The 27,194-nt window shown below is 35.1% G+C and overlaps 9 protein-coding genes and 1 long non-coding RNA gene across 15 annotated transcripts; 5 read left to right on the top strand and 5 right to left on the bottom strand.

Moving 5' to 3' along the window:
- Nucleotides 1–540: 540 nt before the first annotated feature.
- CK1 (casein kinase 1) lies at nt 541–3,888 on the top strand. The gene is made up of 14 exons (NM_118743.3): nt 541–905; nt 1,000–1,040; nt 1,189–1,258; nt 1,351–1,499; nt 1,591–1,686; nt 1,779–1,849; nt 1,956–2,017; nt 2,137–2,200; nt 2,290–2,374; nt 2,463–2,589; nt 2,663–2,745; nt 2,822–2,885; nt 2,977–3,092; nt 3,205–3,888. Exons 1-14 carry the CDS (start codon nt 830–832, stop codon nt 3,451–3,453), a joined length of 1,353 nt encoding a protein of 450 aa, NP_194340.1. The 5' UTR covers nt 541–829; the 3' UTR covers nt 3,454–3,888.
- Nucleotides 3,466–7,000, bottom strand: RPS2 (NB-ARC domain-containing disease resistance protein). The gene has a single exon (NM_118742.2). The coding sequence runs from the start codon at nt 6,740–6,742 to the stop codon at nt 4,013–4,015; it is 2,730 nt and encodes a 909-aa protein (NP_194339.1). The 5' UTR covers nt 6,743–7,000; the 3' UTR covers nt 3,466–4,012.
- AT4G26095 lies at nt 3,716–7,134 on the top strand. 2 transcript variants are annotated; one of them, NR_142354.1, is made up of 2 exons: nt 3,716–3,832; nt 4,073–7,000. It is a non-coding gene; the product is annotated as an other RNA (long non-coding RNA). The 2 variants fall into 2 exon arrangements; NR_142353.1 differs by having other exon boundaries at nt 3,716–7,134.
- A 1,827-nt stretch (nt 7,135–8,961) lies between these two features.
- Nucleotides 8,962–11,423, top strand: ABI1 (Protein phosphatase 2C family protein). Its single transcript, NM_118741.3, has 4 exons — nt 8,962–10,058; nt 10,129–10,419; nt 10,551–10,656; nt 10,749–11,423. Exons 1-4 carry the CDS (start codon nt 9,510–9,512, stop codon nt 11,105–11,107), a joined length of 1,305 nt encoding a protein of 434 aa, NP_194338.1. The 5' UTR covers nt 8,962–9,509; the 3' UTR covers nt 11,108–11,423.
- MEK1 (MAP kinase/ ERK kinase 1) lies at nt 11,402–13,863 on the bottom strand. 5 transcript variants are annotated; one of them, NM_202890.2, is made up of 9 exons: nt 13,653–13,863; nt 13,471–13,543; nt 13,107–13,191; nt 12,886–13,020; nt 12,575–12,799; nt 12,293–12,475; nt 11,961–12,184; nt 11,832–11,877; nt 11,402–11,738 (listed from the first exon to the last, which is right to left on the bottom strand). In NM_202890.2, the coding sequence occupies exons 2-9, from the start codon at nt 13,539–13,541 to the stop codon at nt 11,643–11,645; spliced, it is 1,065 nt and encodes a 354-aa protein (NP_974619.1). In that variant the 5' UTR covers nt 13,542–13,543; nt 13,653–13,863; the 3' UTR covers nt 11,402–11,642. The 5 variants fall into 5 exon arrangements, with proteins under 5 accessions (NP_974619.1, NP_194337.1, NP_001328190.1 ...); NM_118740.3 differs by having other exon boundaries at nt 13,471–13,863; NM_001341774.1 differs by lacking the exon at nt 13,471–13,543 and having other exon boundaries at nt 11,405–11,738; nt 13,107–13,184; nt 13,653–13,770.
- An 888-nt stretch (nt 13,864–14,751) lies between these two features.
- AT4G26060 (Ribosomal protein L18ae family) lies at nt 14,752–16,617 on the top strand. Its single transcript, NM_118739.3, has 6 exons — nt 14,752–15,028; nt 15,305–15,392; nt 15,676–15,780; nt 15,902–16,016; nt 16,110–16,227; nt 16,313–16,617. The coding sequence occupies exons 2-6, from the start codon at nt 15,383–15,385 to the stop codon at nt 16,364–16,366; spliced, it is 402 nt and encodes a 133-aa protein (NP_194336.1). The 5' UTR covers nt 14,752–15,028; nt 15,305–15,382; the 3' UTR covers nt 16,367–16,617.
- Nucleotides 16,618–16,828: 211 nt separating this feature from the next.
- Nucleotides 16,829–17,569, top strand: AT4G26055 (uncharacterized protein). Its single transcript, NM_001125587.2, has 2 exons — nt 16,829–17,034; nt 17,178–17,569. Exons 1-2 carry the CDS (start codon nt 16,909–16,911, stop codon nt 17,238–17,240), a joined length of 189 nt encoding a protein of 62 aa, NP_001119059.1. The 5' UTR covers nt 16,829–16,908; the 3' UTR covers nt 17,241–17,569.
- Nucleotides 17,570–17,860: 291 nt separating this feature from the next.
- On the bottom strand, nt 17,861–21,108 carry PIRL8 (plant intracellular ras group-related LRR 8). The gene is made up of 4 exons (NM_118738.6): nt 20,538–21,108; nt 19,197–19,366; nt 18,709–19,120; nt 17,861–18,479 (listed from the first exon to the last, which is right to left on the bottom strand). Exons 1-4 carry the CDS (start codon nt 20,814–20,816, stop codon nt 18,189–18,191), a joined length of 1,152 nt encoding a protein of 383 aa, NP_194335.2. The 5' UTR covers nt 20,817–21,108; the 3' UTR covers nt 17,861–18,188.
- Nucleotides 21,109–24,134: 3,026 nt separating this feature from the next.
- AT4G26040 (uncharacterized protein) lies at nt 24,135–24,503 on the bottom strand (the record flags this gene model as incomplete). The annotated part of the gene is made up of 1 exon (NM_118737.1): nt 24,135–24,503. The coding sequence occupies one exon, from the start codon at nt 24,501–24,503 to the stop codon at nt 24,135–24,137; it is 369 nt and encodes a 122-aa protein (NP_194334.1).
- A 608-nt stretch (nt 24,504–25,111) lies between these two features.
- Nucleotides 25,112–25,801, bottom strand: AT4G26030 (C2H2-like zinc finger protein; the record flags this gene model as incomplete). The annotated part of the gene is made up of 1 exon (NM_118736.2): nt 25,112–25,801. One exon carries the CDS (start codon nt 25,799–25,801, stop codon nt 25,139–25,141), a length of 663 nt encoding a protein of 220 aa, NP_194333.1. The 3' UTR covers nt 25,112–25,138.
- Between the last annotated feature and the right edge of the window lie 1,393 nt (nt 25,802–27,194).

Here is a 27,194-nt window from a genome sequence, read left to right as displayed (position 1 = left end):
ACCTAATTTATCTAAGAATTAACCTAAGAAACATTAGATTTGGCTCTTATATAAGAGTCATTTTTAACAATTAATTGAATTATAACATTAAATTTAAGACCTACTTTATCTAAGAACTAACCTTATAAACTATGAATAATGATGGTCTAAGCGCGCTTGTTGTTGAAACTCTCAAATAAACCGGATAATTTTAAAACCAGGTTTAGTTTAGTTGGTAGATTCGGCTCAAATAGTAGTATTTTTGTGGATTTAAAGATGCTCAGCATGTATATACATATGTGTTCTATAGATGTTTTACACATTTTTTCTATTTTACTATTCTGCTTGCCATAATCATTAGATTGTTTGGTTGAACCGAAGCATAGAAACCAAACCGAACATAGCACACAGCAACAAAACCGGAATCATTCAGAGGTAAATAATTTTTTTACATTACCCGCAACTGCAAGGAAAGAGGAAAAAAAAAAAGACGCAAACTTTGAGAAAGACATCCTCATCGTTTTCTGTCCATCGAAGCTCTTTTTTTTTTTTTTTTTTTTTATCTTCGTATTCAATTCTTGAGAGGAGAGAGAGAGAGAGAAGCATCCCAGAAAACGACATTCTGTTCATATGGAGTTTTTTCACCAGATCGAGAGCACGAAGAAGATGATTACTGGGTTTTGATTTAGTCGGCGAAAAATCCGTAATCTCATTGTTCGTGATCTCTGGGTTGTTTTTCTGGATTGCTGGTGCGGCTGATTCTAGTCAGGATTGTTTTTGGGGTCCCTTTCGCTCTATTTGAATCTGCGTCTGGGTTGTTAAGATTGTACAAGGGGTTTCGTGGTTATTTATGGAACCTCGTGTGGGGAACAAGTTTCGTCTCGGCCGAAAGATCGGTAGTGGTTCGTTTGGAGAGATCTATCTCGGTTCGTCTCTCTCTCACTTTCTAGTTTTTAATTTTATGGATTATCGAATTCGTCACATTATCTCTAACATTGTTGTTAACCTGTGATTTTCCAGGTACTAATATTCATACGAATGAAGAACTGGCTATTAAGCTTGTGAGTTCTTCAGTCATCCCATTTTAATAATTTGATGATCAAAAAGTTTATGGATTTATAAGTAACATTATCACAATATGTTTAGTTTGATCAAGTTCAGTATGTTGAAAAGCTGAGATTTTGATTCTCTTTGTTTTTGTTTTCCCAGGAAAATGTGAAGACAAAACATCCACAGCTGCTCTATGAATCGAAGTTATACAGGATTCTACAAGGGGGAAGTAATGATTCTTATCTTCTGAATGAGATATTGATTTCTGATAATGTAAAGTTTGTGTTACTTATGACCTTTCTTTTGCCTTAACTTTGGTAGCTGGTGTTCCAAATGTCAAATGGTTTGGTGTTGAAGGGGACTATAATGTTTTGGTGATGGATCTACTCGGACCAAGTCTTGAAGATCTCTTCAATTTTTGTAGCAGGAAACTTTCATTGAAGTCTGTCCTCATGCTTGCTGATCAAATGGTATACTTCTTCATGTGACGCCTTTCTTTCATTTGCTCCTCTATGTTTCAGGAAATATTGACTTCTTTCTTCCTTTGGTTTTTGTGATAAGATCAACCGTGTTGAGTTTTTTCATTCAAAGTCTTTCCTTCACCGAGATCTTAAGCCAGACAACTTCCTCATGGGCCTTGGAAGGCGTGCGAACCAGGTTTATCATCTTATTGTCTTAACTATATCCTTTTGGTCTTATTTTACTTTTGGAGACATCATTGTATTGACCAAGTTTAATCCTTCTCTAAGGTATACATCATTGACTTTGGTCTTGCTAAGAAGTATAGGGATAGTACAACACATCAGCACATTCCCTACAGGTGAGGCGATCATTGTATCAGCTCTTGAATGTTCTTCCCTTGAGCATGATTCCGTTGTTATGTGATGACTGGAAACGCTAATTTTTCCCATGATTCTCATTTGCAGGGAAAATAAAAACCTGACAGGAACTGCGAGATATGCTAGTATGAACACTCACTTGGGAATTGGTAAGCTCGACAAGACCTGCTTCATGTTAATTTGTTCCAGTCACTCTCCTTATGTGTTTGAGTTATAAGGTTTGATACTCATCAGCTGTTATTTGTTTTCTGGCATTGCGAACCTGAAGAACAAAGTCGAAGGGATGATCTTGAGTCTCTTGGTTACATCCTTATGTATTTCCTCAAAGGAAGGTGAGTTTATGCTACATGCCTCACACTCTCTTCACTTTATTTCCCTAACTTCTTCAGTTTGATTGATGTGTGGAATATCTCTGTTTTAGTCTTCCATGGCAAGGACTGAAAGCTGGAACCAAAAAGCAAAAGTATGAAAGGATTAGTGAAAAGAAAGTTTCTACATCCATTGAGGTAAGTTCATTTCACAAGTATGCTACATTTTTACTCAGATTTTTGTTTCCCTCATTCTGATTCGTATATGATCGCCTTACACCTGCAGGCTTTATGTCGTGGTTACCCATCCGAATTTGCATCCTATTTCCACTACTGTCGGTCGCTTCGGTTTGATGATAAACCAGATTACGCTTATCTGAAAAGAATATTTCGAGATCTCTTTATCCGTGAAGGTTTGATATTTCCTTCCCTCTCAATTTTTAAGCCTAATATATTTTCTAACAAGATTTCATTTCCCTGTTGCAGGGTTTCAGTTTGATTACGTGTTTGACTGGACAATCTTGAAATATCAACAATCACAACTAACCGCTCCCCCATCTCGTGCCCTCGTAAGTAAAACTTGAGTTCTTGGTTAAACTATCTTTTTTGGTTTGACATTTTCTGATGGAGTCTCTCCTGCTTCAGAATCCTGCTGTGGGAACTAGTGCCGCATTGCCTCCGGGCATTTCCAACATCGATAGATACACAGGTAAATTTCCCTGATCACTTACAACGTAATTCTTATTTCTCTGCAAAGAAGTTATTATTCACATTGTTTGTTGTTCATTGTTGAATCCAAGGGGAGGAAGAAGGGCGACCACATATGGAATCATCTCGACGGAGAGTTTCAGGGGCTCTTGATAACTCAGGGAATATTTCGAACCAACCGACATCCTCAAGTGCTAGAGACTCCATGGTATGAATCTCTCTGCATTTGCTATCTCTCTCACCTGCAAACATGAGTTTGGGTCATATGTGATTTAGTGGCTAAAAGTATCAAAACTTTGTTCAATTTCTTTTGGATGCAGATCCCGAGCTCCTCGTTGTTTGCACAATCAGCAGGATCATCGAGGAGAGTAACTGCAGTAAGTGGCAGCCGGGACAATTTTCCAGGCAGCGAGGAGTTGTTGCAGAGAAGCCGTACAGGTGACGTCAGCCGCGGCGTGATCCCGAGAAACTCTCCTGGGGAGGCTGGGAAATCCACAAGAAGACACTACGAATCAGTAGTTAAAGGCATCGATAATCTTCAAGTCTCGGACGAACACCATCCCCACTGATACATTAATTTTACTCAGTGACCTTTTTATTCCTTTTTCCGTTATTACACTACGAAAATTTGAAAATACAATTTGATTGATCCACCATGAAATTTGGTCTTCACTACAATATCTATGATTATTGGGGCTCAAACGTAACAATTAAAAATAAAGATGCACAAATGCAAAATTCTTCTTCTCCGATCCGGTTCTGCAATTTCACCGGATCCGGTTCAGCTCATTAGCTCAATTCTTCACAGTCGTCGTCCATGCTTTCTCACTTCTTACTGGAGGTCTAATCTGAGGTGACGATTCCCAGAATTGTTGCAGAGATCTGATAAACTTGTTCGTCTTCACTGATCGGAACTGGAGCTTGGAGTTTCTATATCGACGATACTCGGTGAGTCTTCGTCCTCATAGTCGTGAGATCTATTTGATCGCGGATAGTTTGGTTTTTATGATTACATAATCTCTAGTTTTGTGGTCTAGTGGAAAGTTGATGACTTCACTGGAACAACCTTCCTGGCTTCCTGCTACTTATGAATGGACATATTTGTACAGAGTGCTCTTAGCTCTTATATCAATTTGGAACAAAGCGCGGTAAATAACAAAGCTCTTCGTTTGGTTGATCTTTTTCCAGTGCTTTCCACCATTTCTCCTCACAATAAACTGTTGGCAAGTTCATCTGGGTCCTCCTCTCCTGAAACGGCAGTTTCTTAACTCTGGGGCAATTTGTGATGACTAATGTTTCAACTTTTTGGAATGAAAATCGAGATGGGAGGATGCTGTTTAGTTCTGGCAGATCCCTAGTTCTCAAGGTCTTCAGGCTTGGGAACAATGTTGGATCTTCGACGGATGGACTCTCGTGTTCGCTTATCAATTCCTCTATCTCTCTGCAGTCGAACAGTTCAATCACCTCTAGCTTTGGGAGTTTCTGAACCCATGAGACATTCTTCAGCTTGTTGCAGTGTGAAATGTTTATGCAACGGATATTCCGCAGACAATCTTGGCTTACAGAATTTCCCCACACTCTGGTTAAGTTGTGAAGGCTGTGTAACGTCAGAACCTCTAGACTCGGAAGCCAATCATTTTCAAAATCTGCGGGTGTGACCAGGTACTCCAAGTCATGGCAACTTTTAATGCTAAGTCTTCTCAGGTTCCTGCCATGGTTAGTGAGTGATGGGAGATTGAAGTAGAGGAGTTCATTGCACTCTTCAACGTGGAGATGCTGTATATGTTTATGCAAAGCACCGAACTCGAAGAGAGTTTTTAGGGTCTCCAATGAGAGAACAGTGATACCGAGTGTGGTTAGGTTTTCCAAGTATTCCAAGTCAGCGAATCCGAGTTCTTCTGCTTCATCTTCTCCAAAGCTCTGCAGTTCCCAACCGGCGTAACTGTAGTACAAGTTCAGAACCTCGAGCTTGCTCAGCCAACATATGGCATCTCGTGGGATCGTCTGAAGAAACTGAGTTCTTTGTAGGTCCAGATGCTTCAGTTTTCTAAGATTCCCAAGCTCCTGTGGCAATACACTTATCTTTGTTCCTGACATAGACAGATGATACAACTCCACCAAATACTTGATAGACAACGGAATCTCAGTGATACTTGTGAACGACAAGTCCAAGACTCTGAGAACAGGCATATGCATGAAAAACCCTGTTGGAATCTTCTTCAAAGAGCTGTTCTGTTGGAGCATCAGTGTTGTCAGTTTCGGGCATATGAGTTTTTCAGGCAAGGTCTGGATTCTGTTATCTAACAATGAGATCACCAACGCTTGTCGCCAGTTTTCTGCTTTAGGAGCTTCAGTATGTCCCATGCTAGGCTCAACTAGGATCAGCTCCTTATAAGTCCCCTGTTCAGATGCCATCCACAATGCAAAGCTTCTGACCACATTATGCATCTTCACCTGTGTTTTCTCATCTCCGGTTTCCAACAAACATGCCGCTTTCAGATCCCCAATGAGAAAATATCCCTTGTAAATGGTGTTAACGCCATGGGAGCTGGTGAGAAACCCTTCGCCGACCCAGTACTCAACAAGCTGCTCGATCTCTATAGAATGTTCTTCTGGGAATAAAGCGCAGTACAAGAAACAAGACCGAAGCAGATCACTCTCGAGGTTGTCGTAGCTGAATTTCAAAAGGGCAAATACATAGTTCATACCCTTCATCTCTGCTGGAAATCTAGTCAGAACTTCACTAGCATGGATCCACTCTTCTTCTGTCTCTCTATGAGCCATGGCTCCTCCTAAAGTGATCAACGCTAGTGGCAATCCTCCACATTTACTCACTATAATCTCCGCGAGCCGGCGAATTGATGATGACTCTAAAAGATCTTTTCTCCATACCTTACTACAGAACAGCTCCCACGCGTGTTTCTTCTCCAGAAACTCCACTCTCAACTTGTATTCCGCACCCATATTGTTGCATAATGCTATAGACCGTGTCGTGAACATCACCTTGCATTTGTTTTCCCTGTCAGGTCGAGGAACTCCAGTTTTCTCCAAGTCTATCTCTTCCCAGACATCATCTAGCAACAACAAGAAACGTTTCTGTCTCAAAGCTCTGTATATCTTCAAAGCTCTGTTTTCGCCGGTCTCCTTCTCGTCCCAAGATAAACCCAACCGTGCTCCAACGGCTTGCTGAATTGTACACTCGCCGAATTCTCTGGACATTTGAACCCAAATCAGTACATCATACTGATGTCCTTTTGTGATCAGCTCGTTGTTAATGCTCTGCATTAACGTTGTCTTCCCAACCCCACCAGGTCCATAAACACCAATGATTCCTCTTTCTTCTTCTTCACTGAGAAATTCCAAAACCTGTTCCATCATCGTGGTATTTCCGACAACGGACTTGATGGGTATCTCTCTACAAGTTACTTGAATTGACCCGCCATCTGTTTTGATAGCTTCAGAGCGTTCTCTCAGCTCACCAATGCTCTTCAATATGGCAGAAACCTTCTTGCACAGTTTGTAGTCGGCACAACCGAAACAACTGAGGTATCTCCTCCTCATTCGCGTCCTCTGTTCCCGACGCCTAAACCTCACTAAAAGTAGGGCTGTTTTAGTCTCCGTTACTTGCACCGCACTAAGCCACTCTCTGGCACGATTTGAGCAGCTTCGTCCCTCTAGACCGTCTTGTTGGATCCGTAAAGTCAGGTCATCACGTATGGCCTTCAAGTCACCGATGGCTGTTTCAAGATCAGTGATGGCTTGTCTAAGATCAGTCTTATGTCCTCTTCTCTCCGCCATATTCATAGATTCACACAACACCTGAGCACAGCCAACGATAAGAGATGAGATGAAATCCATTTCGATGATTTCTCGCTCTTTCTTTTACTTGTCTGAGCTAACTAACTAATAAAGATGAGGTGTTGACTCATAAAGATTAAAGTAAAGTCAACTTTAATAAAGCTGTCTTGCTTGCTTGTATGACTTGGTTCAAGAAACGAGTAGAGAGAGATAGGAATCTTCCTCGAAGTCTCGAACTGTTGTTTGCATGCTTGTAATTTCTACTGGCCAAGTGAAGGCCCGATAACAAAATTGGCCCTCTAAGAGCCTTTTAATGCCTATAGGGTTTTTTTGTTGGGTCAACAATTCCAATGATGGTGCATTTTTTTTATGTTGAATATATACAAGATTTGTTGCATATTAAAAAGACTGGTCAAGTAAAGTGTTTCACCGAAAATGGGAGACATCAAGTACTTATGAATGATGATATATGTACCGTTCTTTAGAATTAGTTCTGTGACTTTATTACGAGTTAGAACAAACCTACTTCTACTTCTCTTATCCACTTTGCCCGCAATCGCAAGGAAAGCTAACAAATTCAATTAATCACACATTAAACAAAATAAATTACTAGTGTTCATATTTGTCTCGGCTTTCTTCTCAGTTTATCTAAAAGAAATAGCTTTCAATAAAAAATCAATGTTTTTTCTACTTTTGTAATAATTTGTAAAAAAAAAACGGTAGATGATTGGTACATTGTATTTGAGGTGTCTTGGGTATTTTGTCTCTTGCCCATCATCCAAAGCCCACTTTCACACATCTCCCATATGAATAACATATCATTACACATTGTCCAAAGAAAACCGCACAAGTGGCATCAAACATATGGAACATGAATAAATACTTCTTTTTTATCTATCTGTTGACGAATAAATATTTATTGAGATATTAGAGAAAATAGAATAATAATGAGGAGAGGAAAAAAGAGAGTTTAAAGACAAGATATTTACGGAATTTAATGGGACGAAAGAAAAATAATATAAAAGGGGGACCTGTCTTTGTCAGTGCAATGAACCTTTTTTTCTTTCGATCAAATCTCTCCCGCCACCCAACTAACACATCTTAAACCGTACACGTCACCCTCTCTCCTTCCCATTTTCTTCGTCTACGTGTCGACCATCCACCGGTTTTTGTTTTCTGCTAAACGTGGGACCTATTCACATTTTTATTTTATTTTAAAAAATTGGACGGATTCTTTCATGTTCTTTGGGTCGTTGCATAATTATGTCCATGAGTCTATCCATCAAAATACCTTCGGAATCATCTTTTTATTTTATATATATACTGCGACAACAATAATTTTATGTTTTGTACTGTCTTTTCTGGTCAATAAAAAAAACTAAAAATTTGGTCGAATTTAATGGACTTCCATGACCAACTCTTCATTTCCCTTAAGGATAAATTGAGAAGAAAATTATATACTGGAATTTGAAAAAGCTTTATATAATTGTAACGTATTTTTATAATTGCACGACAAATCTCTTTTCTTGATTTTTTGTATGAAACTACAAAGACCAATTTTTCTAACAACTAAGATTCAGTTATTATTTTTGGTCACATAAATAAATGAGACGATAACTTCATAATGGTTTTGGTTTTGAGTTTGACCAAAAATGGTTTTCAAGATAAATAATTAGATGAATAATGAAACGTACCCCTTAAATAACAATTATTTAGATATTTTACCGGTGGTCTTTCATTTTTCCCGAATATAAAACATTGAATTCTTATCTAAAGGACAAAGTATTGTTCTTATTCTGAAAATGACACAAATTTAAAATTTTTATTTAAATCTATGAATATCTAAATGGTATATTATGTTTGGTGTTTTTTAGTCCAATGATTAGGAATTACGAATAATGTTTTCGTAATTCAAACTCTATTTATTTAGATTGAAAACTATATGACAAATAAAATAATTGCAAAACAATACAAGATTTAACTCGGACTACGACACGTCATTTAATGAAAGTCATCTTTATGAAAATATAAAATCCATTAAACTGATGACCTAACTAAAGTTAAAAGCAAACATATTTTATTTTGTTTGACAAACAAAAAAGAAATATATTTCTCCCAAAGAAAAAAAAAACCAAAAAACTTTATGTTTGTTAAAAAAATAAGAAATGATAAAAGCATTTTTTTTAAAAAAAATGTTGAATATAGGAAGTCTGAAGCAAGTGTCTTTTTATGAATTAAATAGTTTAAAATTTCAAGAACGAAACATCTCCCCTTATTACAAAAAATAAATAAGCCAAAAAAAGTATCACTTTAATAATGTAATAAAATAAAGTGATATGTATATAAGTATACATACATAAATAGTAGATTCGAAGCAATTGTTGCATTAGCCTACCCATTTCCTCCTTCTTTCTCTCTTCTATCTGTGAACAAGGCACATTAGAACTCTTCTTTTCAACTTTTTTAGGTGTATATAGATGAATCTAGAAATAGTTTTATAGTTGGAAATTAATTGAAGAGAGAGAGATATTACTACACCAATCTTTTCAAGAGGTCCTAACGAATTACCCACAATCCAGGAAACCCTTATTGAAATTCAATTCATTTCTTTCTTTCTGTGTTTGTGATTTTCCCGGGAAATATTTTTGGGTATATGTCTCTCTGTTTTTGCTTTCCTTTTTCATAGGAGTCATGTGTTTCTTCTTGTCTTCCTAGCTTCTTCTAATAAAGTCCTTCTCTTGTGAAAATCTCTCGAATTTTCATTTTTGTTCCATTGGAGCTATCTTATAGATCACAACCAGAGAAAAAGATCAAATCTTTACCGTTAATGGAGGAAGTATCTCCGGCGATCGCAGGTCCTTTCAGGCCATTCTCCGAAACCCAGATGGATTTCACCGGGATCAGATTGGGTAAAGGTTACTGCAATAACCAATACTCAAATCAAGATTCCGAGAACGGAGATCTAATGGTTTCGTTACCGGAGACTTCATCATGCTCTGTTTCTGGGTCACATGGTTCTGAATCTAGGAAAGTTTTGATTTCTCGGATCAATTCTCCTAATTTAAACATGAAGGAATCAGCAGCTGCTGATATAGTCGTCGTTGATATCTCCGCCGGAGATGAGATCAACGGCTCAGATATTACTAGCGAGAAGAAGATGATCAGCAGAACAGAGAGTAGGAGTTTGTTTGAATTCAAGAGTGTGCCTTTGTATGGTTTTACTTCGATTTGTGGAAGAAGACCTGAGATGGAAGATGCTGTTTCGACTATACCAAGATTCCTTCAATCTTCCTCTGGTTCGATGTTAGATGGTCGGTTTGATCCTCAATCCGCCGCTCATTTCTTCGGTGTTTACGACGGCCATGGCGGTTCTCAGGTAAAAGATTGGATCTTTTGATTAGGGTTGTTTACAGTTTGCAGAATCTGATTTGGTTGTTGTTGTGTAGGTAGCGAACTATTGTAGAGAGAGGATGCATTTGGCTTTGGCGGAGGAGATAGCTAAGGAGAAACCGATGCTCTGCGATGGTGATACGTGGCTGGAGAAGTGGAAGAAAGCTCTTTTCAACTCGTTCCTGAGAGTTGACTCGGAGATTGAGTCAGTTGCGCCGGAGACGGTTGGGTCAACGTCGGTGGTTGCCGTTGTTTTCCCGTCTCACATCTTCGTCGCTAACTGCGGTGACTCTAGAGCCGTTCTTTGCCGCGGCAAAACTGCACTTCCATTATCCGTTGACCATAAAGTAAGCATATATAGACTCAAGATCTATAGTTGGATTGGTTGTGAACTTGTGATAGGTTTTTAGTTTTCAAGATGTTGAGTTAGAGAGGTTTATGAAACCATTTCTGATGTGTGCTTGTGTTATGTGTGTAGCCGGATAGAGAAGATGAAGCTGCGAGGATTGAAGCCGCAGGAGGGAAAGTGATTCAGTGGAATGGAGCTCGTGTTTTCGGTGTTCTCGCCATGTCGAGATCCATTGGTAAGCTTTCATTATATTTCTCCATAAAGCTTCTCAATGGTTCTTGAAATAGAAGAAACCTTTCTTCTTACAAACATTTATCATTGTGACAGGCGATAGATACTTGAAACCATCCATCATTCCTGATCCGGAAGTGACGGCTGTGAAGAGAGTAAAAGAAGATGATTGTCTGATTTTGGCGAGTGACGGGGTTTGGGATGTAATGACGGATGAAGAAGCGTGTGAGATGGCAAGGAAGCGGATTCTCTTGTGGCACAAGAAAAACGCGGTGGCTGGGGATGCATCGTTGCTCGCGGATGAGCGGAGAAAGGAAGGGAAAGATCCTGCGGCGATGTCCGCGGCTGAGTATTTGTCAAAGCTGGCGATACAGAGAGGAAGCAAAGACAACATAAGTGTGGTGGTGGTTGATTTGAAGCCTCGGAGGAAACTCAAGAGCAAACCCTTGAACTGAGGCAGAGAGGGTCCTTTTTCTTAATTTTTAAAATGAATATGGGTCTCTCCAAGAAAAAGTATTTACTATTATTAATTTGTGCTTATTTTTTTAACTAACAAGTTATAACCATATGGAGATAATGAAGCTTAATGTGTTAAGCTCTTTTGTCTTGACTACATTCTAAAAAGCCCCTTGTATTTTTCTTCCCGGGCTAATTGTAATATGGTTACAACATACATTAAGATGTAGTATTATTGTTTATGCAATTACTTTCAAAACTTTACATACGAAAATAGAAAGATACTTAAACTATGTACAAAACAAAATGTGTATAATGATATGAACTACTATATAAGTATATCCACCACTAGCAGAGAAACATAACTGATGATAGTTGTGTTTATAATAGTGATGTGAAAAGTACACACATTAAATCAAATTTTGTAGACAAGTCTCTTAAGTCATAACATCTCGTAAATTTATCTTTCATAAAATCTCTTCTAGTGGATATGAAATAATAACTTGGAGGTTAAAAGATTGTTCAAACTCGGTTCTAGTTAGCAAGTGGGGGAATCAAAGATCCTGCGTCGGTGAAGTAAGCCGAGAGATTTGTATCCGAATCTTCAAACATCTTTACGAACTTGTGTTCCTATTCACCAAGATGGAACCAGAAAAAAGATCGTTAAAAGTAGTCCAAGACAGTACAAGGTGAAAGACTCAGAGTCTTATATGATTAACGCACCAGAAGCTCCTTTGCTGATTTTCTGTCCCTTGGATCTTTTTGTACACTACACAAGTTAAAGCACCATTTCAAATGCCTACTCGTTATAGCAACAAAAATGACATGACAACTGGTCGAAATCTGTCTCACCATTGCGAGATGAAGGAGCAAAACTCTGGAGAAAAGAGATTGGAAGGTGCACAAGGAGGCGGGTTTTCAACAATGGCGTCCACAAGCTCGTACACGCTACTCCATCCTTTCTTGTGTTCTGGAGGAGTATACGGGAATTTACCCGTTGCACATTCGAGCAAAACCAGTCCCAAGCTCCAAATATCGCTCTTGTTACTGTACAAACTCCCGCTGATTCTCTCTGGCTGCAAAACATGATAACAACACCAGTAAGTCGTATAAAACCACTTGTAACTCTGAAAATTGAGTTTGTATGTATATTGAGTGTTGAGAGGTGAATGGAGGAGACTCACAGACATATAAGGGTATGTGCCCACGAAAGAATTAGCAAGACTACTTGTGCTTGTCAAGATCTTGCTGACACCAAAGTCTGTGATCTTGACTTCACCTCTATGATTGATTAGCAAGTTTGAAGGCTTTAAGTCCCGATGAATGATTCGCCTCTCATGATGAATATAACAAAGACCTCGAAGAACCTGCGTTTAGTAGAGAAGAATGAGCTTAGTTATGTGTTTTATTAGAGAAGATAAAAATAGAAAACCGGTAGAGATGTTTAAAGATTTCGCGTAGAGTACTCGCTTGCAGATGGCAGATAGCATGTTTTCAGGAACTTTTCCGACTTTCTTTAACAAGTCTGCAAGGGATCCACCATCCATGAATTCCAATATGATTGAAACAAGACCGTTGTGGTAGAAAGATTGATAACATGAGACAAGATATGGACATTGCGAGCTCAAGTTTATTCTCAGCTCCTGAGAAATCGCCCGACATGTTGATTCTTCTGTGTTCAATTGAATGACCTGAAAATAATATCATGTATCTTTGTGAACCAAGAGAGAAGAAAACACTAGAAAAAGAAGTAACAACAAGAATCTGAATCAACGACCTTAAGAGCGAAAAACTGTTGAGTGAGTTTGTGTTTGACCAACTGGACATTACCACTACTTCCTTTGCCAATGACTTTGATCACTTCTAAATCTGCCAAACTCAATTGGTTGTCCAATGGCTCAATAGGAGGTGGCTGCAAAAACCAAAAACATCCAAATTCAATCATGGAGTTACATAATGTACGAAAGGAAGTGAGATCTCATGAATAAACAAACTTACAGCTCCTGGTTCGGACAGAGACACGGTCTGGATTCCATCTTTGTTCACTCGAAGATCTCCATCTTTAAACGTTCCACTCTGTGTTCTAATCCAATTTTCAATGTCAGAAAACTCCATTCAAACAATTTCAATTCCTAACAATGATTACACAGTAAAAGACTGTAGAATCACTTGTGGTATGAAAACAAATCCTAGAAACAGAGAACAGTGAACTCTGATTTGCAGAATAAAACAGAGTAATCACCAACTATAAATCTAAATCTGAAGAATAAAAACAGAGTAATCACTAGAAACATTTATGGATAATGCCCTAATATTGACATTTAAAAAGAATCCACACAGAGAAAAAGAGAAAGAGAGTTACAAGAATTTGGAGATGGATTGCTCAAGAGGAGGGAGACAGATGGGATTAGGGCATAAGCTTCCTCTGTTCATGTCTGGTTTTTGGAGATCAAACCGACAAAACACAGTAGCAGATAAACACACATGCACAGAGACACAAGGTCAGAGATCAGAAAGATAAAGCTTAGAGGAAGAATGACGAACCGTCGACGTCGTGTAGCTAATGAGTATAAAGAAGAAGACGAAGACGAAATGGTCGTTGACTTGTCCTTGACTCATCTCTCCTTTGAATTTTCCTTCTTTAATTGTCTTTGTCAACAATAACTTTGGATCAAAATCATTGCATTTTAACCTCCCCACTTCTCAATGTTCACATTAAGAATAGGCTGATCATATATATAGTTTTATACTCTTGTGAGTAATTTTCTTCGACGAATGGTCTTCTTCTCTTTTGATTGTGAAGTTTTTGCCTATTTGGATTATTTAATAGCATGTTGATTTTAATTAATGGTAATACTCGATCGTTGCCAAAATAAAATAAGATGTCATAATCATTGGATATTTTAGATTAATACCACATGGATGGAAGAGATCAACTAAAATGATCAAATGTGAAGTGTTGTTGGTAACTTGGTATGTGGTGTCTACTTGGACGAAAAGTTAACATTGTTTTTAATCTCTTTTTTTTTTTGGTCAAACAATTTTTTATCTATTACATAATTCTGTATTACTTAAATAACACAAGTAACATTTTAAAATAATTATAGAGACATATTCAACTATATTAAACGGACGATTTGATCCAGAATATATGAGATTATGATGGACAGTTGGTTAATTATACATGATATCTAACTTGTACGAAAGGAAAAGAAGAAAACTAAACTCATAAATAATAATAACTTTGAATGATTTTAGAGTTTTAGTCGCATATTTAATTTGAAAACATCAAAATCTGGTAACTATTTATGCTATATATGAACTAGTACTGTTATGTGGCTACTGGTAAGTGGTAACTGGTAACGTATCTAGAATGGTCTAAATCTAACAGTGTCGAAGCTTTCTGAATTACAAAAAAAAATATATATAAAAAATATAATACCAAAATAATGTTTATTTCATTTTGAAAAAGTGTTGTTTAAGAAAAGTCCATTCATTTTTCCAAAAAAAAAAAAGAAATAGAAAAATTGTAATTTCTTAGAGCTAATTTCACTACAAAATTATGTGAGTAAAAACATCATTATTGATTACATAATATAAATCATGAAAAGGACAAAAGATTAGTGGAAGAATTAAATACTCGTATAGTTGTTAAGACATTAAAAGTATTTAATTAAGCAAAATAGTACTAGAAAAGAGACAAACTTGCTTTAGGCAAAAGAAAAAATAGACTTTCATTTTTCTTGCATCTTCCGCTCTCTACGCATTTATCACGCTGACGAAGTTGAAACAAGCAGCACAAGAAGAAGACGAAGCACGACGACTCTCTCGCTTCCAGATTTCTTGATCCGATATTTATATTCCCTCTGCCCTTGAAATCAAATCTCTTCTCGAATTTGTGCTCTAGAAATTATAATCTGGTAAGTTATTCATCTCCATCGGTTTCCTTTTACTTCCCGGAGCAGTCTCCGGTTCGTGTGGATTTCATTCTTCCGATGAATTTGAAGTCCTATTGTCTCATATATGTTCTTTTTCCAAATAGAGAAGATAATCTGATTCAGACTTTTTCATGCTTCTGTTACGCTGATTTCAATTTCTTGTTGGTTTGATTGCTGCTACGGTTTTAGCTGAAATCGTCTCTGTTTTCTATGTTTTCCTTTCTGAAATTCATTCATATTGTTAATGTTTTGTTGCAGGCAATTTGAAGATCTTGTGGGTCACGACACAAACTTATAAGCAAGAGCTTAGCATTTTCATCATCTGCTGAAGAACGTATGGGAGAAAGTAATCATCTTCCTCCCTTTTTATCTCTTTCGATTCATATTAGTCCTCAAAAGATATGTGCTTTGTTAGTTCTTGTTACTAGAATAGAGGATCATCTAAATCTCACAACTAAGTTGTTGACTAGCTGGAAGTGATTGTTCACCAACAGTCAAAGATCATAAATTTTTGTTTTAGGAACAAGGGGGCATGGTCTTGAGATGAGATAACATTAAGTTAACTCTGTACCTTCTCATGATGTCCAAGTAGAGTCCTCTTTGGATTAAATCTTATCTGTTATTTGCAGCTGTTAAAGAGCGTGGTGATGGAAGTGCAGAGCTGGTTAAATCCGTAGCTGATAAGCATGCCGGTCTCGTGAGACCAGTTGCTAAATATTACTCTGCAGTTAAAGGTACTACTACCACTATTCTCCACAAGCCTTCTCTTTAAAAGATTTGTTCATGTGTGGAACTCCTGCACTTTGATTTTTGCACCTTTTCCATAAGCTAATACACATTGGCTTTGTATGATAGATGCTATGGTGTGTGGGAAAGGAAGATATACGCTTGTAAAAGACGTAGACGAGGTGGAAAATGGAGTGTATGACAAGCCTCTTCCATGCTTTGGTTGTGGAATCGGATGGTTCTCGTGAGTAGAGAGTATTAAGTTTTTTTTGAGTTGAAGTCAACGCAGCTTCTCTATATTCAGTTTAGATTTACAAGCTATCTTCTTGTTTTGCAGCTTTCTCTTGGGTTTTGTGTTCCCTTTCTTATGGTACTATGCAACACTTTTATATTTCGGGAACTACTACCGCAAGGATCCTAGAGAAAGAGCCGGCCTTGCTGCTTCCGCAATCACTGTAATAACTCTTTTTCTCTATCTCATATTACTGTATACGTTTTTGGAGAGAATGATGAAAAATTGAAAATCTGGTGATGTTGCAGGCGATGGGATTCTCCCTCTTGCTACTAGTGATTGTTGTTTTCTGGTGGCTCTAATGGGTTCTCTGACTTATACGCCATAATCTTGAGATATATATGATGGAAAGTCTCATCCTTGTCAAAGGAAAAAGGAGGGGACTTAGATATATATATAAACCCTATATACACAGATTATAGTTAGACCTCTCTCAAGCTCTGTATCATTTTCTTCTCAAAAATCTGCAGTGTGTACAAAGAACAGAAAATACAATAATAAATGAGTAAATGGTTGTTTCTTTCTTGAGCTCGAATGAAATGTTTTTACATTTTTTCTGCTTCTTATGAAACCAGTGTTTGTTCAGTATTTTGGTTGAACACTGATTACATCAAGAATAAAGATGATTATTTATGACAAATGCAGTAGAAATTGGATTGATTACCATTAATTATGGACGATTTTGAAGCAGGAGTACTTTTTATCATACCCAATTTTATAAGTGTAAATTAAATTATTTATCAACTTCTATAGACTATAAATGAAATCAAGACTGTTACTAATTTCCTGATTTGCCCAAAGCAAAAAGAAGAACAAAAAAACAAAGCATCGAAGAGACAAAAAGATGAACAATAAATTTGGCGGGAAGAAGCCGACGGGAACACCGTCACTAGCGTGGTCGACAGTCGTAGTTGTAGCCTCTCTGCTCGCCGGAGCCTCCGTCGTTCACAATATATACAAGCCAGATCTCGTAAGTTGTCTTTCTTTACAAATGTATGTAAGGTGTTCGATGAAATGTCTAGCTGAACCAAAAAAATATGTTTTGAAAATCCGTGGAGAATGGAGATAGATGTTCTGATAATTCATTTCCCTTTTCGTTCACTTTGGTTGCAGACATTACCTCAGATCGAAAACGATGAAGGAGACGAGAAGGAGGAGTCTGCAAACAAAGGTTAATTCTATTTTGTGGTTTGGTTAGTTAAATATCTGGCATTGATTTCTCAAACTACTTTGGGTTTCAGTTATTATATACTTACTACTTAGACCTCTGTGTTATGTAATAAGCTCACCTACGGATCAATACATTTTGATCCATCCAGTGATTGGTTGCAATAGATGACTAATTGTAGAAGATTGGTTATCAATTTTTGATTGCTAATTGTGGAATGCCCCCACAGATTTTAGTGGTAGCCAATAGATGGCTACTCGTTATAGTAAATTATTCGTACTAATTCGTACTAAACTGTACAGTAAATTGGATTTGGTGAAACAAGATTAGATAAAGCACACGAGCTCTTGAGAAAATAACATGAGCTATGTATTTTTGTAATGTGATGTTATTTTATCAGCTAGCCCACACTTTTTGACGAGATCAAACCTATCTATGAAGTTCCTACCAAAAAAAAAACCTATCTACGAAGTCTTCCAAAACAACCATTTCTCTGCCTATGTAACAAACATTTTGATGATTTGTTATTTTGTTCTCTCCTCGGATTATCTTTTAACCGGATCAATGTCAGGACTCAAGCCTATCATCTCATTTGGGGCCCATATTAGCTTTCTACCCAAACAAAGGCTGAGAAGGATGGTGGAGTACTTTCAAAAATGCGATTTTACATTATATACATAGTAAAATATTAAGTGTCTATGTAATAGTTTACAAATGTGTTCAACAAAATTGAACTACAATACAACGAAATGAGAAAAGCCATAGAAAAATTCTATGAGACAGGGAAAAAAAAACGTATACACAATTTAATTAAATTTTATCCTCACACCAAGCATGCAGAAAACAACGTAAAAGAACATTAACAATTTAACACTACATGGATGTAACAGTGAAAACGGTATGGAATCGTATGTAGAAGATGAAAAAAAAAAAGACAGACAACACACCTAAATAAGCTAATACCTAGGAGGAGAGAAATACGCGGAGAGTGGAGACAAGAGGCGTCGCGGGTTGAAGAGGGACACATGTCGCGGTGAGGCGATTCCGTCGATTTGGCGGTAATCAGATACATTGATGAAGCCTTCCTTCCCGTCTTCACGGCCGGTACTCCTCCCCGGAGAAGAGCTCAGGCCGTACTTTACGAGCTTACCAATGCCCCAAGACTTTTTCTTGGTCGGAGTTTTCTTATAAGACTCGGTCATCTTCTCGCTCATATACTGCTTCAATGCTTCCAACCCCTGTTCCACCTGTCATCAGATTTAAACTATGTCACTAACGGATGAGCAAGAACAAGACATTTTAGTTTATATGTCTCAAAAGTTTCGCGTACCATGCTTGTGATACAAGTCATGATCTAATTCCGTAGATCATAATGCTTGTGATACAAGTTATACTTTGTATTATATTATTTTTTGTTGAATGCATTTCTAAAAAAAACAAATTAATAGGTTTTGTCTGAAAAACAATTGTACATACCACTTCAAATGGTGGGGAAATGAGGGGATTACCCTCCACGGATAGCTTCTGAATCCGGCGAAGACAGCCGAGGGAGTCTGGTAAAACCGTAATTCCGTTATAACTAACATCAAGCTCCACGAGAGATATCAACAACCCAACGGAGTAAGGTAACGTCGTCAAGTGCTGGAAGTTCTGGCTAACGTTGAGGACCTGAAGGTTCACGAGGTTCTCAAGATCCTCAGGGAGGGAACTAAGGCGGTTTAGCCGCGCGTCGAGCACACGCAGCGACGTCAAGTAGCTAACGGAGTTTGGCAAGAGAACAAGCTTGTTTGAGTTGACGGAGAGCTTCGTCAGATTCGTTAGCTCAAACCCTATCGCGTCTGGGAGCCTTGTAAGCTCGTTGAAGTTGGCGTTCAGCTCTTCCAGCGATCTGCGTTTTGTTTTTGCGTTTCGCGTTTTGGTACATTACTTGGAATATAGATACTTACGCAAGGAAGTGGTCTTACCTGCAATCTTCTATAGTTTTGGGGAGAGATTGGAGATAATTTCCGGAGACATTAAGAAACTTAAGTTTGGAAAGACATCCAATGGAGTTTGGAAGAGTTTTTAGCTGATTGGATTGCAAATCCAATGCCCACAAATTTAACATTCTCGCTACTAGAGATTCCGGAATTTTCTGCCATCAGAAAAATAAATAAATGAGTGATACAATTTTTAAAGTTTTAAGTGGTACACACTACCTACACACTACACACTACACACACACGTATATAAAGTTTAAGAGATTCAGAGTTTAATCGTTTTTAAAAATCTTTACCGTTCTATATACAATATGTCATCAATCGAATCCAAAAATTTATCTTTTGATAAGGGTTTTTTCCTTTTTGTTTTTGACAATTTTGCTAGTGGACGAGGACAGATTCCAAAGAGGTATGTAACTATTACGAACAACACGTATATATGGATAGTTAATGCTATTCGTTGATGTTTTATGTATATAACAAATTAACAACTATGTAACGTAAAAAAACGAACACTTGTGGCTCAATTGCTTATCCACCCAGACATTGAGTAAATAGAAACGAATATGCTTTATGAGGTTCGAGTTGACCGAAAGAAATTTGTGCAAAGTGTTGTCTGCATTTATTTCATGATATATAGATGTCATACGTATATATATCGTAAATAGTGATGGTTATAAATTTTCTGGTAAGTACTTCTGGCAAAATTTGTTTTATCCGTAACCTCTTTTTTTGTCTAGTTACGATATACATAATTAAATCTTGTATATGCAAGAGGAAGTTTCCTTGCTTCATCTTCGCTACAATCTTTATAATTTCTTTATTTTTAGTGAGCAACGATCTCTCATGATTTAATTAGAGCCCACAAGGCCACAACTTTATTATGAATAGGCCGAATCAAATGGTTATAATATCCTTGTTAACCTCTCAAGTCTCTGAAAACCCAAAAAAAAAACTCGAGTCTCGATGAAACTCACGTAATTTGTTTTGCCTCAACTTAAGAGCTAGCTAGCTATATATATTATTGTCACGTATTTTAAATTGTTAAATTAATATATTATCATGTAAAATATATTTATAAGTTAATTATGGAAAGACCATGTTTTTTTCGATAAATAGGAAAGACCATGTTTTCAAAGGTACTGTGAAAACAATCGCTTTCTAGAATTCAAGTACTTTTGGATATTTTGTAATTACAAAGAAAAAAACATATGGGTTTATAGGTTGTTGTTGAGGTTTAAAATCTTAAAAAAATTAATGAGAAAAAATTGCTATTTCCATAAGATAAATGAACAAGTGTTTCATTTCTATATATTTGTTGAAAACCTGAATATTGTTGTTGGAGAGATCGAGTTTGGAGATTGAAGCTAAGTTGATAGAAGAGGCAGAGAGAGAAGCCAAGGACATGCCGCTAAGATCAAGAGTCTTGATATTCTGACGGCGATCTCCTTCTTTAGCCGTCGCAGCTGCACCACCATCAATAGCCGACACACTTCTCCTCGTCATTTTCTTCTGTGGAGTATTGATTAGTCCCTTCTTATTGTAATTCTTCATCATCGCTGTTGTCGTCATTGTCATCTGATTCATCTGCTCGTAACCCATCATATCTTCCTATGTGTATGTGCATATAGTATATATACACACAAACTAGAACCCACAAAGAAAGAGAGATAGAGAGAGCGATGAGGAAAGAGAGAGGTTATGAAGAAGATGTGTTATATAACTGAGTAGACACCATATACTATTTATATATAATTATAAAGAAATTGAATAGAGGGAGTTGAAGATCGAAATGGAAGATATGTACGGATGATAAGAGAGGGCTTTGCGTTGAAAACTTGAAATTCTCTATCTCTCTCTAGATTTTTGTTTGGTTGTATTAAGTATCTCATTATCAGTTTACTCTGGCTCTATATATCTATATTATTATATATTTTTGATAAGAATGTGTATTTCATTAGAATGAAATGTTGAGGTTTTACAAAGAGTTGAACCTAAAGCTGTATCAATTTATATATACGGTTATATAATATTTAAAAAGTGTTTTTAGAATACTGTATGTATATTAGGATTATATGTGATTAATGTTTATTAAAAGATATTATAATTTCACAGTATTTTAATATTTTGTAACATATTTTATGTAGTATAATTATTTCAGTGGCGAACTACTTTAATTGAAATTTGTCTCCTCTCTCATACCAAAAAAAAAACTATATTAATTGAAATATACTAACCTAATATTCAATTTGATTGGTTGCTTTGATGTTTTAAGTTGTTAACTTTTTGGCGCTTGAACAAAACCATTGTAGTATAAGAAAAATATTAAAAAAAACGTTAATGGTTATATACATTTAGACGAAATAATAATTACCATGTGTCAAGTAAACAAATGGATTAAGTCGAAAAATGGAATGATTAAATTAAAAAGAGTCACATATTAGTATTGAACTCATGACACAGGAATCAACTCGGAGAATTTACCCCAACAACAAATTACATACAAACAAATTTTTTATAGATGTTATAGGGGTCACAGGTCACTTGACCCCACTATCTCTAAAGTGACTCTGCCACTATACTTATATAATCCACCTTTGAAATTAAATAACTAACAACTATATAAGAGTACTAGACACAAAACATAAAGTTAAAGGATTTGTGAGAACGATATTTGTTAGAGACTTGTCATCTATTTTGTCGAGGTTATAACAAAAATTAAATTATTGTGGTTATATTTATATGTACGAGAAATATATTTTTAAAATAAGATAAAAGATATGTCCGAGAAGGGAAGCGAAGGTACGGCCCCGTAAAGCTGTATGCCACGTCATCAAATTGAAAAGTCAACTTTTCTCAAATGGTTGACTTTGTAGTTTTGTTCATTTCATTTGAGTACCCCGCGAATCTCGGAAGTCGCCACCCGATTTTCTTTTGTTTGTTAAATAAGCTTATTTACATTTAAGAAATAAATAATATATCTAATGTGGTTTTCGTTGCACCGTCTAATTTTTTTTTTTTAATTGAGAATTTACTAACCAGAAGAAGTCTATAATTTTGATTGATTTAACTTTTTTTTTTTTGAGTTTTGATAAGCTTATGTTGCATGATATTAGAATTCTAGATTTCTGTACGAAACGTAAAGAGAGAAACGTTTGTTTTCTTAGGATATGAAGAAGGTTTTGGCGGATATTTGGCCGATTTTAAGATATATATATGTTTAATCTAATATCAATTGGTGAACACTTTTTGCTTGACAATTACTCACCTACATGTCCACACACAAACACGTATACGGACTATCTAAAAAGCAAATACATGGACATCTCCATACGCCGTCTATATAACACGTACGTTACTATGACAGAATTTATGTTTTTCAGTTGAAGATAACCTTCTTATCTTTTGGTAGAAAGAAACAAATCCTCTTCTCTTTCATTTATGTCTTCCTGAATTACGTCAAATTTTGAAATTTGGAATGAAACCATATAAAGTCTCAGTATATGACCTCATTTTCTGGGACCAATAGTTCTTTTCAACAGAGAAATATGGTAGTTTCATAACCTTATCTAATAGTTTGAGTTCCACATCTTTATAACAAGTTGCTTTTTTCCTTTCTTCCATCACAAATATTTTCAATTGATCACATCATCAATTATGTAATAGTCTGTCTACCTCGAAAGCTGAAAAACATAGTACTACGAAACCTTAGTTACACCAGAAAAATACATAGTTAACAATAAATACTTATTCTCTGATTTTAACTTTCTTATTTTATTTCTCGTTTTTTTTTTGTCAAAGTTATTTCTCGTTTTTTTAAATTTTGATTTTTTGTATAATAATGGGTTTAGGTGTAATAAACGCCCACAGAATCTGTCGCACGGCAAATTATTTATGAGCACATGGGAAAGCTCCAAGCCGAGCTACCATTAAATTTTTTTCCCCATAAAAAATTTGTATTTTTTTGTTCATTTTTATTTAATTTTTTAGGAAAAAAATTATTTCTGAAATATTAATTTTTTAGGTTTTATATACTATTTATTAGTTATTATTATTATATTCTAAACTTCAAAATAAATAATTAAATATTATTGATTTAATATTATAGAAAATATAAATCACAAAAAATAATATATTTATAATCAATTTTAATATATAGTTTTATTTTTTATGTATTTTCTAGAAAATTAATTAAAAAGAAATAAAGAATTTTTTTTTATAGTTGTATTTATCGGAAACAACAAATTTGTTTCTGCTACTTAATTTATGTAAATTTCGCTATTTGTTCTTATTCAATTATGATGATTTATTTTATACCGCAATGTGTTTCCTCCTCGAGAAGATTTCTATTAAAATAATTTGTGACATGATTTTTCTCAACAGCTATGGAAGTTGACCTTAACTTTTTAATATTTACGAGCATTTAAAAATTAAAAATTTAATCTGATAGGAGAGAGAGCTTATATAACAAATCGCGTAATCTAAGCTTATTTATAGCTAAACTTTTTATCTGTTCTCTAAGTCAATAATGTTTAATTAATTTGAGTACCCGTTGTTTATCTGCTACTTGCAAATTTTCAAGTATATTTTGCTTGTAAGACATACCTACCTACCCACAAATTTGTCCTCAACAATTCATTTGTTTATAGATAGATATCTTATTTTGGATACCATTACCATCTATAAACTATGATTAAACTCTTGACAACAATGTTAAGGAACCTATTTCGAAAGTAAAAATTTCTAATTGTTTGTTTTTTTTACAAAATAGAAACTGATATCAAAACCAAATAAAAAATGAAAATGAAAATATATATATTCAAAAGTATTTTTTAAAAGAGATAATTGAAAAGGTTAAAAAGAGAAAAATAGATGAAAGAAATAGATAAACTTCACATAAAAGATAAAAAAAAAATTCTCTTATCAAACGAAATAATGATAAGTTCTAAGATAAAACTGGTGCTTCCCCAGCAGGCCAACATCACTCATGGGCTCAAGGCCTTGGGCTTGGATACAAACTAAATAATCATTTATGACAGAAACTGCAAAAACTTGTTTCGGCAGTAGATCTTCGATATGTACGAGCAAATAATCTCTTTGCAATAAGGTTCTTTGACGGGCTTGGTATGTTTCCTTTGTGATGGGATCTTCGGTTTTGGTCTGTTTTGTTTTGTGGGATTCTTCTTTCATCTTTGTAATCTTTTCGCCAACTATAGTTTGTTTGCTTCCTTTCGATAGGGGTTTAGACTTCACAAAGTTTTTGTCTTCTGTGTGTTTAAGATTGTATTTCATCATAGTATTAGAAATATAATTCAGATGACAAAAAGATGTTAGATTTATGGAATTATCGTCTGACATCGAGACTACAGTTATAATGGCATTTATGTATTTACGCTATAATAATAATATTAAAAAATTTTACAAGTCTACTCGTTTTATTGTAAACACCCAATTGTTACTTTGAAAACTTAAAATAAAAAGTCAAAATTGTAATTTACTTCTAGGTCATCATCTTTCACGAAAACCCTAATCGCCGTCAGCTTTTCTGAAAGGCTCTTCTTTTTGGTACTCTGTTTTTTTTTTCCTATAATTTAATCACTTATCTTAACCATGAATTCTACAAATTTATGATAAATTTACAGATTTCTAACCAAAAAGTAAAATTCTAGGTGATTTCCCAATCCGACTTATTTCTTTATGGTCGAATAAAAGTTATACACTAACAGAAATATAGTTTTCTCCATGGTTGTACATAGCTTTGGTGACTTAAACAGTTTTAAATTATCAATGAAGATAATGAAATACACAAAAAGTTGTTTTACAAAGTACTAATAAAACTGAACATGAAAGAAATAAAGTCAAATCTTAAAGAGATGCTTCTTCACCAAATACATGATGCTGGGAGTTTCATAATCACTTGATCGTCTCTATTGCCTCAACTTTCTTCTGCAACTTTGTCCTCCAGTTTGATCTTTGTTGATCTTATGAGATTTACCATGGAATTCTTGATGATGTAATTTAAGCCTTTTCTTAGTCTCATTCTTAGAATGAATTAACTCTGTATGTACAACCAACATTTGTGAAGTATCAAACAAACTATTGCACTTTAGACATATAAATGAACTGTCTTTCTCAAACGGCAGGCTATATATCCAACCACCGTCTTTTTCATAATCGATTTCGTCATGAATTTCTTCAAGGACCTCTGTTGGTTTACAGATATATTTCACCGACCGACCATTTTTATGAACATATTGCTCATGATAGTGTTTTGGGGAGGATGAAAATATATCCAAATGCTGACGACATGCATAGTCTTGTTGCGAACAAAAGAAATCGATGGGTTTAGGTGTGAAGGTTTCATACTGTTTATCAAAATCATTTGGGGGGTTAACTGTAGATTTCAAAATTGGTGGATAAGAAGTCATGAAACGGTTGACACGATCATTATCATTTTGGACAATGACCATATTGCTTGTCGGAATAAGAGCATGATACCTTTTTGCGATGGTTTGAGTGATAAAAACTTGAGAATAGTTAACAAAACCACTAGTTTGAGCTATGAAAGGCATACTGAAAGGAGAAACCATGTTGGTTCTCAATGAAGATGAAGAAACTTTTGAAACATGGGAACTAGTAAAAAAAGAAGATGGATATAAATTAGCATGGTTTTTGTTGTTAGAAGTAACGAACATTGATGAAACCATTTTAGACTGGTGATTTATCGAACTTGAGTTTATTTGGATGGGAAAATCACTGTGATTCATAGTACAAGGGAGCGTGTGTTTTAAATACTTTGCATATCTATCTATTTATATTAGATTATTATTTATTAGTATACCTTAATAAAAGGGTAAATTGGTTTTTATATTAAATAAAAAAGACTAAAGTGGAAATTTTTAAAAGAAAGAAACTAATTTATACATATAAGGAAATGAATATTTTTGTGGACTGATATCTAATTTTAATATCTATTACTATAAAAAAAATCTTCAAATTTGTAATTTTCTATATTTTTATTTGGAAAACCTCTATTTGTTTTGGTAGTATTTGGCTGTTATTTCAAAATTAGTTTATCACTTTATTGTTTTTACTTATTTGGGATGTGTAAGTTGAGAATCATTTATTATATCGTTTATCCCATTGATTTCCATTTAAAGTGCAACTCTCACAAAAAATAAAAATAAAATAAAATTCTAAAAATTTAGTTCAACAGATTTTTATGTTTCAGTCAAAAGTTATGGTAACAGAGGTCCACTTAATAAATTTCATTTAATTCATATCTTAAATTTTGGATTTATATGTTATATTTTTTACTTCTAATCTTCAATATGTAGATATCTAATATACGATGAAAAAAATGTATACTTTGAATATAATAAAGAAGAATATAATATGATTTTTGTTCGACGATACAAAAAGTTTAGATATAATTAGTTTAATAATTAAAATATTACAAAAAGTTCTTTTATTTTTTTAGCAAAAAAAAATAGAATTTCCATTGAAAAACCAATATGTTGAGTACATGATATAATCTTGTGATCATAGATATTACTTAAAAGAACTATCACAATTAGAAATTAACTTAAGAAAACAATGAACAAATAGTTAAATGACTTTTAAAAAATGTACACAATAGAATAATAAGAGAGTGATTACATAAAATAAAAAATTAAAGTACAAAATACAATACACCGGTCAATGTAAAAAAATATCTCATAACATGAATCGGAAAAACAAAATTTCCAGAAAGAAAGGAAAAAATATGTAAAAAAAGCAAGAAAGATATATATTTTTTTAAGTAAAGTAATAATTTTATTAATAAAAAAACAAATATTAATATTTCTCAAAACAAAATAATAAATTGTATAACAATTTTCATGTTATCCCTTTTTAATAAGATTTTATTTTTTTACATATCTTTTTAATTAGATAACATGACCATTGGATTAGCGATTAGCGTGTAGGTGACATCGACGGCCC

This window comes from Arabidopsis thaliana, chromosome 4 (genome assembly GCF_000001735.4).
Source record: "Arabidopsis thaliana chromosome 4, partial sequence".
Taxonomy (NCBI): domain Eukaryota; kingdom Viridiplantae; phylum Streptophyta; class Magnoliopsida; order Brassicales; family Brassicaceae; genus Arabidopsis; species Arabidopsis thaliana.
The sequence above is the reverse complement of the archived record's forward strand: the minus strand, read 5'-3'. Positions and strand labels throughout refer to the sequence as shown.